This window comes from Neovison vison, chromosome 12 (assembly GCF_020171115.1).
Source record: "Neovison vison isolate M4711 chromosome 12, ASM_NN_V1, whole genome shotgun sequence".
NCBI classification, from domain to species: Eukaryota; Metazoa; Chordata; class Mammalia; order Carnivora; family Mustelidae; genus Neogale; species Neogale vison.
Genome location: NC_058102.1, coordinates 92976288 through 92989174, shown reverse-complemented (window position 1 = coordinate 92989174; position 12887 = coordinate 92976288). Strand labels below are relative to the sequence as shown.

At 31.1% G+C, this 12887-nt stretch overlaps 1 protein-coding gene across 2 annotated transcripts in view; it reads right to left on the bottom strand.

Annotated features, from left to right (window-relative positions):
- USP15 (ubiquitin specific peptidase 15) overlaps positions 1 to 12887 on the bottom strand; it is a 112303-nt gene that overhangs the window by 43341 nt on the left and 56075 nt on the right. Inside the window, exon 7 of one of the 2 annotated variants that reach the window (XM_044228849.1) lies at positions 4618 to 4704. The exons of the other annotated variant lie outside the window; for it this stretch is intronic. Within the exon in view, the coding sequence (XP_044084784.1) occupies positions 4618 to 4704 (87 nt within the window). The remainder of the gene's footprint in view (positions 1 to 4617; positions 4705 to 12887) is intronic. 2 annotated transcript variants of the gene reach the window in all.

Here is a 12887-nt window from a genome sequence, read left to right as displayed (position 1 = left end):
ATTCAGTGATTGATGACTGGACTCCTGAATCTAATTTTGAGGACATGTAACAAAAGCTAAGTCCCGTTTTTCTTTTTTAATTTCCAAAAGAAGTGCTTAAAATCAAGGTCTCTATATACAAAAATGAAAGGCCTGCATTTTCTACACATCCTCCACATTTAAAAAACCCCACACATATACCAGATATAAAATTAACATGAAATTTGAGCAGAGTTGGGGCACCTGCGTGGCTCAGTAGGTTAAAGCCTCTGCCTTCAGCTCTGGTAATGATCCCAAGGTCCTGAGAGTGAGCCCCATATCGGGCTCTCTGCTCAGCAGGGAGCCTGCTTCCTCCTCTTCCTCTCTCTCTTTCTCACCACCCCCCACCGCCTGCCTCTCTGCCTACTTGTGATCGCTGTCAAATAAATAAATAAAATCTTTAAAAAATTTTTTTGAGCAGAGTACACAGGGAAAGTATGCTCAAATGCATGCTCACACCCCCACACTCCCCCCCCCCACCACACCACACACACAGAGGCAAGTGAAAAGCCTAAAAAAGCACATTTACATGCTTATTCCTTAAGTATATATTCATATAGCCATGTCTGCCACAAGTAACACAAATGGATGCTGGAAGCTCTTCTCTTCTTAGTGGCAACAGGATGGAATTTGCTGGGATAGGGATTTTAATTTACTGAGAACTGAACAAAAACTCAACTGCAAAAGCAGGTTTTTTTTTGTTTTGTCTTTTAAAATTTGAATCTTAAAGGATATCTACATTTCAGTTTAAGTGACAGAGTAAATACAAGCACGGCCCAAAGACTGAGACAGTCTAGATGCTCAATGACAATAATAAAAACTGATAAATTTAAAATATTTTAACACTATATTGACTGGCTACTTATAACCCACCTGTTACGTGCTTCCTAAATCAAATATTAAAGTAAGTCATGGAGAATACCAAAACCAGGAGTTCTTAAAACGTTTCCAACTAAATACATGGAAACCTAGACCTATGACTATTTTTTTTCCGAAAGGTGACAAGCTAGTCCTTATCCTCTATGGCGGTGCTGTTTTGCAAAAATAAATAAGTATGCCTGTAATCTTAATGGGAATTTTAGTATTATACTATGTTAATTCTGTATTATAAATCTATCATCCTAAATGAAGATACATTGAAAAAAGTAACTTATTTTTTGGTAAAATTGAGCCCTATCTTTCTATACAAATTTCAGCACTTATATTTGACATTGTATTACAAATCTATAATTTATATTAGCACTTATATTATATTAGCACTTATATTTGACATTGTATTATAAATCTATAATTTAATCCTCATAACTATAATTATGCTCATTTTGCAGTTAATGAATGATGCTTTCAGTGAGTAACTTGCAAAGAGCCATATGGCTGGCTAGCCCTGGCAGTCTCCAAAATCAAGTTCTTTTTCATAGTTTAATCTCTTATAGGGAGTCATTTCCATTTCAAATAAGAGTTTTAAATGAATTAACATAAAAATAGAAATGTGCTCTGATGTGGAATGCCAAGAATTGTGACAATACATACATTAAAAAGACTTTTCAAAGACAGTGTTAATCAAAAGCAAATGTAGCAAGACAAAAAAATGCAGGGAACAAAAAGAGGAAATGGCGCACATTAAAAATGAACTTAAATTATAATTGAGGCAAAACCAAAAACTGTATAGAGTAGGAGGTAAAACTACTACATTAGGATAAACAATTGACTCTTCATTAGTCTTTAATAAAAGCTTTATTAAATTTATATGAAATAATTCTAAGTATACTTTGTTACCTTTATGACCAATATCCTTATTTCTGGAAGTGAAAACTTTTTATTTTAGTAATGTATCAGTTTAATTCAAGTCTTGAATTTATAAATAATGTCACATAAACTTGTAAGTCATAACTACTGATTTTAGTATATACTTTGGTACTTGTAGAGTCACATATGTGACGTTTCAAAAATGCACTTAATCTAAAAAAGGTCACTACCCATTTTACATTTAATTAAAAAAATTATGCTACTTCCATAGGCAGTCTTAAACTCCTATGCATTTCTACAAGTTGAATGGAAAGAAATAAATTTTATGTGAAATAATTATGATAATATTAAACTAAACAGTAATTCAAATTCAGATTAATTCACATTAAAAGTAATTAAAATGTTGATTCAAATTAAAATTTAAAAAAAACTTTCCATTTTACAAATGTTTAAATTTTATTCCTTACTAAGAAAGGTAAGCTTTATTGTTAAAGCTTTACTTTTAAGCATGGTGGTACTTCAGTAACTATTTGCTATAAAAATTTCCTATAATGAAAGGACTATTTTAGTGCCTAAAATAAACAAATATAAACAGCTAAAAATAAAATCTAGCCATAGAAGTAGAATTATTAAACATATCTCAAACTTAATACTCCAATTTCTCTCTCAGTTATCTTCTGCAGTCAGAGGTTTTAGGATCCGATTATACCATCATATTTTTACTATGGAAGGGAAATGACAAAAACAAAAATGCACCAGAACCCATATACTAACACGATGACTACAGTCTATGGTCAATGCAGTCTACAATGTTAAAAATTTCTCCAAACAATAACTATAAATATATGTTAAACCTGAAACTGAGTTCTTTTATAGTAAATGTGGGAGCATCTGCAATCGGTAGAAACAGAAGAAGTATTTTAACTCCCATGAAAATATTATTTTTGATGAATTTAATTAAAAGATACCATATAAAACATAAACCAGATTAAAGGGGTATTTTCTTTCACTTTTTTGCCTGTGAACATACATTTTTAAGTAGTAAAGAACACACTACATTGCAGTTTTGGATATTCATAGTGTCTTCAACATTTCACTATTACACTATAATGTAATGTTATATTATGATACACATGTCTTTTTATAAATTACTAAAAGGAATTAATGTATTAATAAATCTTCTTGACATACATATGGTAAATTCTTTTCTAGAAAAGTTGGACTAATACTCCAACCACTCAAATGAAATCCTTGTAAGAATAAATATCATTAACTCTTCCCAGTGAGACTGAGGTGGAGAGAAGCAGATAGAATTTTTAATGGTTTTAATTTGCATACCTCTAGTTAGTTGTGAATCTGAGTATTTAAAATGTTTATATATTTTAATTACCTTGCTTTTATTGCCAGTTGCATCATTTGCCCATTTTTCTACTTATCTTAGAAAATTATTCACTGATCTTTATGACTTTGATATATTAGGAATATTTATCCTTTGTCATTTGTAGCAAGTGTTTTTTCCATTTATTTGTCTTTTAATTTTTACATGCCTAACAATTAAAAGGTCAACTGAATATAAAGTTTTAAAGAGAAATTCTCAATAGTGATCCAATTTTCCCAACAAAATTTCCTGGATAATCTGTTCATTCTCCATTAGTCTACAATGTTTTTGGATCACATTAAATTCTTTAATGTATAAGGGGCTGCTTCTGGACTATCTTTTCTATTTCTCTGATCTGTAGATGTATTTTTGGGTCACTACCATGCTGTCTGAATTCTTATTATCTTTGTCAGAGGCTGTGATATTTAGTAGGATTAATCCTTTCTCATTTTCCTTTCCAAAATTATTTTGGCTATTCTTACGTATTTATAATCTAGGTGTACATTAAAATCATTTTGTCAAGCCCTCTCCCCATCCCAGATATGAATTTTCAGGGAAAATTAATTAAACCTATAAATTCAATTAATGATGTTATTTTAAAAATTATTTCACAAATAGCCTTAGTCTTTTCAAATTTACTCTTTGGGAAATCAGATGCCATTTATGAACTGGACAAGTAGGGCAAATTAAAAAAAAAAAAAAGGAAAACTACATACAATTATCCTAAAAAATAAACCACAATGTAATGTATATATTCAAGAAACAATAAAAGGGTAATTGTTTCTAGATTAAAGTTCTTCCCTTATTACAAATAACAAAAGCTTTCTTTTTATCCTTTTCTATAAAATAAAAACCATGACAATTTTCAAGGTAATATACCCATGTCCGACATTACAGTAAAGCCCAAGTGATTTTTAACCTTTTTCTATGGCAATATAGCATACACTTTCATGTAACTTTTACAAATTCTGAGATTCTGAATATTATTCATGATGGGGCAAGGGAATTGTTTCTCTAACCTTTTTAAAGAAAAAGTGATTGCCTTTTTGATAAACATAAAAATTTGTGTATGCTTTCCAGGTGAGAATCACTGATATATACTTAAAAAAAATATTACGTATTGTAGGTGATTATATATCTAGTTCTCAAATGACATCTGAAATTTATACTCTTACTAAAAAATTGAGTTCTAACAGACTTCTATATATATTTTCAGCAGTTAGTGTTTAAAAAGTAAAATTCTGAAAGTACTTTAATTCTCTTTTAGTGGATTATTGTAGTAGATGTATTAAATCAAGAAGTTTAGAATAGTGCTTTCTTGTAAAATTACTCCTAGAAGAACTGATCAGTAATTTAAAAAAAATTCAATTTGAATGCAGTAAGACTTTTATCCTAAGTTTTAGATACAAGAGATTTTTTTGCAACCACAATAGGGCGATCAATTAAACAAAGAGTTTTTAAGATTCAGTGCTTACTTTCTGTTGTTGATGTTGTTATAATTATTTGATAGAGATGAAGGAGAGATCTTTGGTAAAGCTGAAAAATTGGATGCACCTGGGGACCTTTAAAAATATGAAAATGTTAAATTAGATAAAAAATGCTGAATTTTGAAATTAATTATGAAATAAAGAAAAAAACAGATGACAATGTATGTAGTAAATGAATGCTGGAAAACAGATTCATGAGCAAAATCACTATATCGCCTTTGTTTTTCTACTCCCTATGTATTGGTACAAAAGGGAATTATTTTCAAAAGAAATTTATCAAATTAAATATACAACTTGATATTTATTATTCCTATAAATCTACTGACTAATATACCCATTTCTGAATTCAGGTAACCATTTTCAATATTTTACAACAATAATTTCCTTAAATCGGTAGAATTAAAATATCCATTTTTTAAGGAAGCATGTAAATGAAATCATTTTGTATCTCAGTAGGTACCATTTCATTTTACTTATATACAACACTGACAGATCCGAGGATTTACCAGTTCTTTAAAATGTAAAGCAACAGGGATACAATAGCATAGAAGAACTTCAAAACATAATCTTGAGAAGTAATTTTTGGCCAAAGTTATTTCTACAAAAACTGAAAAGATATACATCTGATTCTATATTACACACCTCACTAATTCAGAATCTTTTCAGAGAAATTTCAATTACTAATAGCTTTTAATCAACCAATATGCTTTAAGGGCACGATTTATAATCAACAAACTCACTACACAGGAATGATTACTTTAAAATACTTAACAGGTCTCTTAAATATTTAATTTCCCTTATAATTTTGTAAACAATTTCAATTTATTAGGCAATATCCAGGCCATGGACTACAAAAAGCTGTCAGTCTAGCATCTCATTCATCACAAATTCTAAATTAGTGAGGCCCAAAGTGATTAGTTTTTAAAAATTATTTTATTTCCTTTAATCAGGTGCTAATGAACAGTGAAATGGTCAGTGGGCATGGAAGTATGATCTACAAAATCTGTGAAGTTTACAAATTTTAAGTGATTTGGATTGCACCTAATCTATATACTCGCAATGCATTATGCAGAATACATGGTGGGCAATAACATTTCTTACACATAAAAATTTTTATTTAACTTTTGAAAATTTTATACATTATGAAGTCTTGGTAAAAATTTTTTATTTTAAAGGAGTGTTTTTTGTTGTTGATATAGGTTGTATATAGGCAGATTATACGAAGTTAAGACCTCTATTTAGATGCCTTTCTGACAGAAAACCTTGTAAGGTATTATTTTACTGTACTAAGATCAAAATATAAGACACAATTAACCAAGTTTTAATATAAAATAATGTAGAGGACACATTTAAAAGGTTATCTTAATATTTTACCATAGTAGTTTTTAAATAGTAACAGAAATACAGAAGTATCCTGGCGTTTTTGCCTTCATGTTAAGAATGCTGTTATCAAAGAAAAAAAACCCATATTTATTAGAGAAAAGAGTTATAATGAATTAAGGAGGTTAATTTTTCAAAACGTGATCCATTTACCTACAATTTAATTCACTTCACCTTTTCAGAAACAGAAATAAACTGACATGTTCTCTTGAATTTTAATTATGGTCAAATTTATATATAAATATATATATATATTTTTTTCCCTTTGCCCATTTGTGGCCTTTTTACTATCCATTAGCAACTCTATCCAAGAACAGTGTTAGAAGTTCCTGTTAGAAGTTAGAAGAAATTCACTGAAATACTCAAACATTTATTAAATGACTACTATATGCCTTGCCCTTCGTAAGTACTAGGAATACAAGGACACAGTTCCTGACATCAAACAGCTCAAAATCTAATGGGAGAAAATAACACATAAGCAAAATAACTATAAAACAGTTTAAAGTCCTATAGAAATTTTAAAACTAAAATATAAAATTTTGTGGGTAATAACACGAGGTGATTTAAAATGATGTGCAGAGTTGGAGGGATAGGTGGAAACTGGAAGTGAGAGTATTCCAGGTGGAAGGAACAGCATATGCAAATGTATGGGACTGTAGAAATGAAGATGTGTTCAGGAATTATCAATAAATTCAGTTCAGCTTAAAGAGTAGGAAACAAGTAGTGACAAGAACAGAAATTAAGAAGGTAGGCATGATAATAAACGAACTTTGATGTTCTATAAAGAACTTAGTAGATCTTATTCCATTGTACTGGGCATGTTGAAAGAGTTTAAAAGGGTAACTACACAATCAGATTTGTACTCTAGCAAGGTAATTCTTGAGAAAGAGAAAGGAGACTGACAGATCATTTAGGAGACCACATTAATAAAACTAATAAGGCTGGGGCAAAGACCACAGTAGGCAAGGGCAAAATGTCTTGGATGTTTAGGAAGTGGTTCTCAAAGAACAGTCAGTGGACCCTCGGAAGGCCCTGTGATTCTTTTGGTGTGCCCATCTATGAGGTCAAAACCATTTGCATAATAATATAAAGGTGCTACTTAAGTGTTAGTTGACCTTTTCACTGGGTGGGTATTTCCAGTGATAGTGCAAAAACAATGGTGGGTAAAACTGCTGATACCTTAGCATGAGTTAAAGCAGCAGCATCAAATTATATACTAGAGTCACTGTATTTTTCACTGTCTCCTTACAGTGAAGAAAACAGTTTCACTTAAGAATATCCATCTTAAAAAGATAAAAAAATATTACTTTTATTAAATCCTAACCCTTAAATACACTTCTTTTTAATATTACGTGACAAACTGGGAAGTTTGCATAAAGCACATCCGTTCTATACTGAAGTAACATGATTGTCATGAGGAAAAACAGTTGTGTAAATATTCGAATCAAGCAGAACTAGCCCTCTTTTCACTGCATCACTCTTCCACATAAAGGCTATCTGGCAGACATCTCAAAAATGAATGAAGGAAGACTGTAACTTCAAGGAAAAAAATTGAAAGTATTTGTTGCCCATGATAACATTCAAGTGATCAAACAAAAAAGAGAATTCTGGAAAACCTGACTTTGCCACTGTGAGGCTTGATAGCTTCCCATTATTTAAAAACTTTCCTTGTAAGATTGGTGACGTTTTAAGAAATGTGATTAAAAAATACTATGTGATGAAGAAGATACTATCTGATGAAACATGTCAATATTTGGAATATCTGCATAACTTAGTGAATCAATATTTTTCCAACTGCATCAAGTACACATGATAGATATTAACATAATAGTATTAAAAGTTCATTGATGTGGTTCCAGATTCCACACTGCAATGACATTTTCATCATTAAACCACCGCTACTCAAGTTCTGATGTGGTATCAATTATCTGAAAATACCTGTGTTCTAACTACGTATCTGTGAAACTGAGCTTTATTTATGCACTTCAATCCAAACAATATATCACAATAAACTGAATGCAGAAGCCCATTATGAGAATTTTGTCTTCTGTTTAGTCAGATACTAAAGAAATTTCAAATATGTAAAACAATTCTACTCTTATCAGTACATTTTTTTGTTGTGAAGATTATTTTTCACAAAAATATTATTTATACCAAAATGAACTTTAGTATTATTTATAAACAAATATTTTAAAAAATAAAATTAGTTTTCTTCAGCCATTATGAATCCCAGTACCAAATTTGCAACCCATTTTTTAAATTTTATTTTCTTTCTTTTTTTTTTTAAATTAATTTATTTATTTATTTGACACAGAGAGAGAGAGAGATCACAAGTAGGCAGAGAGGCAGGCAGAGGAGAAGGGGTAAGCAGGCTCCCTACTGAGCAGAGAGCCCGATGCAGGGCTCCATCCCAGGACGCTGAGATCATGACCTGAGCTGAAGGTAGAGGCTCAACCACTGAGCCACCCAGGCACCCACCCATTTTATTTTCAACCTATTACAGAAATTTCCAAACTTACACAAGTCCTCATGTACCCAATACCAGACACTCAGCTTCAAAAATTATTAACATCCTGCCACTTTCATTTTATCTTTATTCCCTCGACCTCCCTCTCCCCTTGTTTTTGCTGGACTATTTTAAAGAAAATCCTATACATTTAAAATTTCACCTGTATATATATATTCTCTCTCTCTATATATATATAAAAATTTTATATTTACCTGTAATATTCCTATAATAGAATATTACTCCGCCATAAAAAATGAAACCTTGTGATTGGCAATGATGTGGCTAGAGCTGGGGGTTTTATGCTAAGTGAAATAAGTCAGAGAAAGACAAATACCACATGATTTCACTCATATGTGGATTTTAAGAAACAAAATAGATGAACATAGGGGAAGAAAAAGAGAGGCAAACCATAAAACAGACAACTATAGAGAACAAACAGAGTTGCTGGAGGGAAGGTGGGTGGTGGGATGGGCTAAATGGGTGATGGGTATTAAGCAGTGCACTTGTTGTGATGAACATTGGGTGTTATATATGTAAGTGATTAATCTCTGAATTCTATTCCTGAAACTAATATTGCACTTTATGATAACTGGAATTTAAATAAAACAAACAAACAAAAAAACGGAAACAAACAAAAAAATTTGTTATATATATATATATATTATATATTATATATTTTATTATATATATATATTTTATATATATATAATATATATCCCTAACAGGTAACAGATCTTTTTTGATACCACTATCAGTCCCAATTGAATACTCTGTTCATGTTCACTTTTTCCCCCAACTGTCTCAAAGTATCTTTTCTCCCCAGTCGGTTGATTTGAATTAGGACCCAAAACAAATCCATACATTTGCAGATCAATTTTGATAACTTCAAAAGCCCTTACTTGCTCCTGCCAGCTAACTTCTCCTCTCATTTCAGCTTACAGTGACTAAGTTTATTTTACATTTGAGGGATTTCTGTATCTATTCATATATTAACCTTGACTCATATGTATTACTGCAAATTGCTCAAATCCTTTTTGGATCAAACCAGGGAAAAACAACAACAAAATATCCAGTAATATTTGTCAGTACCTGTGCATATCAAGCATCTATATAAGAACTGTAAACTTAAATTACATTTATGCATGAAATATGCTGTCTTAATTTCCTAACTTCAATTAAATCCGGATATGGCTTTTAAATATCAAATCTAACACTAGTTACTGAACTCAACTGTGACCATGCTCTGTTTGACAAAACTTGGGAGACATGGTACAGGTACTAGATTATATATTATCTTTCCACAATAGGAAACTGGTACACTATTTAGATGAAGAAAAGATTTATTTAATCCATGTGCATTTTCAGCATTTCAAAGGAGTGTGCATAAAGACTCCGGATCTTAATGAATATTAAAACGAGAAACCTCAAGTCACAGGGAGTGTGCTGATGTGCAAGCCTTTCCAAAAAGGATCTGGAATTTGGATACCCAAAATAACCAGAAAAAAGCAGTTTATTTGGTAAATGGCAGCACACAGGAACTTCCTTCTAACATTATTATGACGCCTATCTTTAGGTGACAAATACCTAGGAAAGGAGGTATACATTCAAATAACAACAAAAAATTTATATATAAAGCAGTTTCTCTCCCTCTCTAGGAATCCTGCCTTTCCAAATAAGTACCCTCTTCTGGGTACTTATCTTCCTTCTTTCACTACATTTCAAGATGAGTGATTTGTACCACTTGTTCCATTTTCTGATTACTCAATTCCTCTTTTCCTATAACCTATTTCTCATTCCCAATACAAGTTCCCACTTGTCAAGTATGTGGAAGCTTTCTCTTCTCCTACCGGTCTCTGGGTCATTTTAGCAATGCTGACCATTCCCTTTCTTCTAAAAGTTTTCTCCCTTGGCCTCTCTGACATAATGAGTTCCAAGTTTTCCTGAATGTTCAGGAATATTCTTTCTCTTTGATCTTTTTGTTTTATGTCATTACTTCAGGACACTCTTATAGTATACAGTTCTTTACATTTTTGATTAGATAATTCATATATGTTTAAATTCCTCAATTCTAGGAATATAACTCCACATCTGCAGTTATTAGTTTCCAAACTTTGGTTCCCTATCTTCAACTACATCCTAGGCAGTTTTGTTTGGCTGTTCCATTACCTTAATTTAGAGTCTCAGACAAAGTCATTCTACATCTTTTTCTTAAGGAGAAAAATAAGAACAAGATAAAGTGATATAAAGTACGAAAGAAAATTTATATGTCCTTAAAAATTATAACAAATTATAGATTTTGGGGAATATTACCTTAGATTTATGGTTCATAAGGTTGCATTTTAAATTGAAGACACATTATTAATTTAAAATATGTGACTATAAATGGATTACAAGGAATCACAAGCTGGTTTATGAGCCCTCTCTCAACTCCCACAAACTCAAACCACTCAATCCCCAACTTCATGTTTGAACAAGATTAAAACTGATAACACATTTTCTGTGAACTATGATAAATATAGCTTGTTTAGTGCCCAAAAAAACCTGCAATAACCAAACCTACTGTTTCAAATAAGCAGAAACTATGCCTATAATTACTTAAAAAGTCTCAGTACAATTTGTTAAATTGTACAATTGTTAAATTTAAACTCAGTACAATTTGTTAAAATGAAACCAATACTTTACTTTAGTAAGAATTTCCTAGTATGTAATTTAGGAATTTTCAACCAAATAGCTCTATGCATCATTTCTGAATCAATTTATAGAGTTAAACTTCTAATTACATATGCAAACTGGGTTTAATCACTCAAGAAAATTCTAAAGAAGTATACATTAGGTTTTTCTGAATGTATTTAAGCAAATACAGAATTGAAACAGATGGCGTAAAAAACAAAAACCGAATATTGCAGAGTCACCTACATGCTTTTATTATTTATCTTGAGCAAAAAGAAATATGCAATAGTTTTATTTATAAGTGCTCCCTCTTGCCAAGCAGAGCACTCAGGGACACAGTGCTGTAATAAAAAGTAATAAGGTACCAGATTTAGTTTATACTTGGTGTTTTGGTCACCAATTTGGAATTTTGTTAATCGGAACGACACAGATGGCAAAGAGACAATGTATGAGTAAGAACTACTAGCTTAGTTTTCCATTTGATTATTTTTGGCCTCTCATGCCTTATGTGGTTAATTTTAGATTCTTCTCTGGATGTTTTCTAGCCCATGAAAACTGCCTTTTCACAATCATCAATGACCTTCAACTTTTATTCACCAGATATTTAATCACATGTCTTTTGTCAGTATTTTTGAACTAATGAAAATATCTGAATTAAATCCATTTCTTGTGCTATTCTCACAAGAGTAATTTAGATTTTTTTCTTTAATATTAATATCAAAGCCATCCTTTAAAATAACTATACCTAAATACAACCATAGAGAAAAAGATTAATTGTACAACTTAGTCAAAATTTAACAGAGTTGTGTCTCAGAAGCTATGGCTAAGGACCAAAGTGTTAACATTCAACAAACTCTGGAAAATAAGAGGTATAATCTACGGATTAGGTTTCTCCTCTCTTTAGGAATCCCTGTGCTTTTACAATTACTATTAAAATAATTTTTTAGAAATACAAGATTTAACTAGCCATGTATCTCCCACTGAATAATCACACTATGTACCTGATGCCAACATCTTTGGAAAATAAATGGTCAAATTTAACAGAACAGAGAACCTTGGGATAAAACTTTTTAAAGATATTACTGCAAAACACTATGTTTTGAGAGTTCAAGAAATCAGAAAAACTAGATAAGAAATGCAAGTTCTGAAAAAAAACTAAGCACTTGAGTATTTTAAAAACATAACATGAATATAAAGATGTAAATTTCAAATCAATCTTGGTATCTAGCAGAAAAATCCAGACAGAAAACTCTCGAGTATTTTTTAGGTAGCTTTAGATTTCTAATACAGATTATGGGTTGTTTCAAGATATATGCATTTTTGTAACTACAGGATTACATGTTTCAAACAAAATTATACTTTGCCCTTAACATTTAATATTTAGTATTTCTTCTCAATCAAGCAGCACAAAAATTCAGCTTTAGCTAAGAATATATGGTCTCCATTCTGATAAAAATGGGCCCAGGACATTCCTCTGTTTCAGGAAACATACCTATCATACTGGTATTTTTCTTGTTCATAAGCAGCACCTAAAAATGCACCTGGACCCAACATAAAGATTTATCTTTATATTCTGTTCATACTATGGTGGGCCACATAGTAAATATTAAGAAACATCACCTACAAAATTTCTCAAAATGTGATCCTAACATCAAAAGCTTTAGAATCACCTGGGAACTTACTAGAACCATTAATTCCG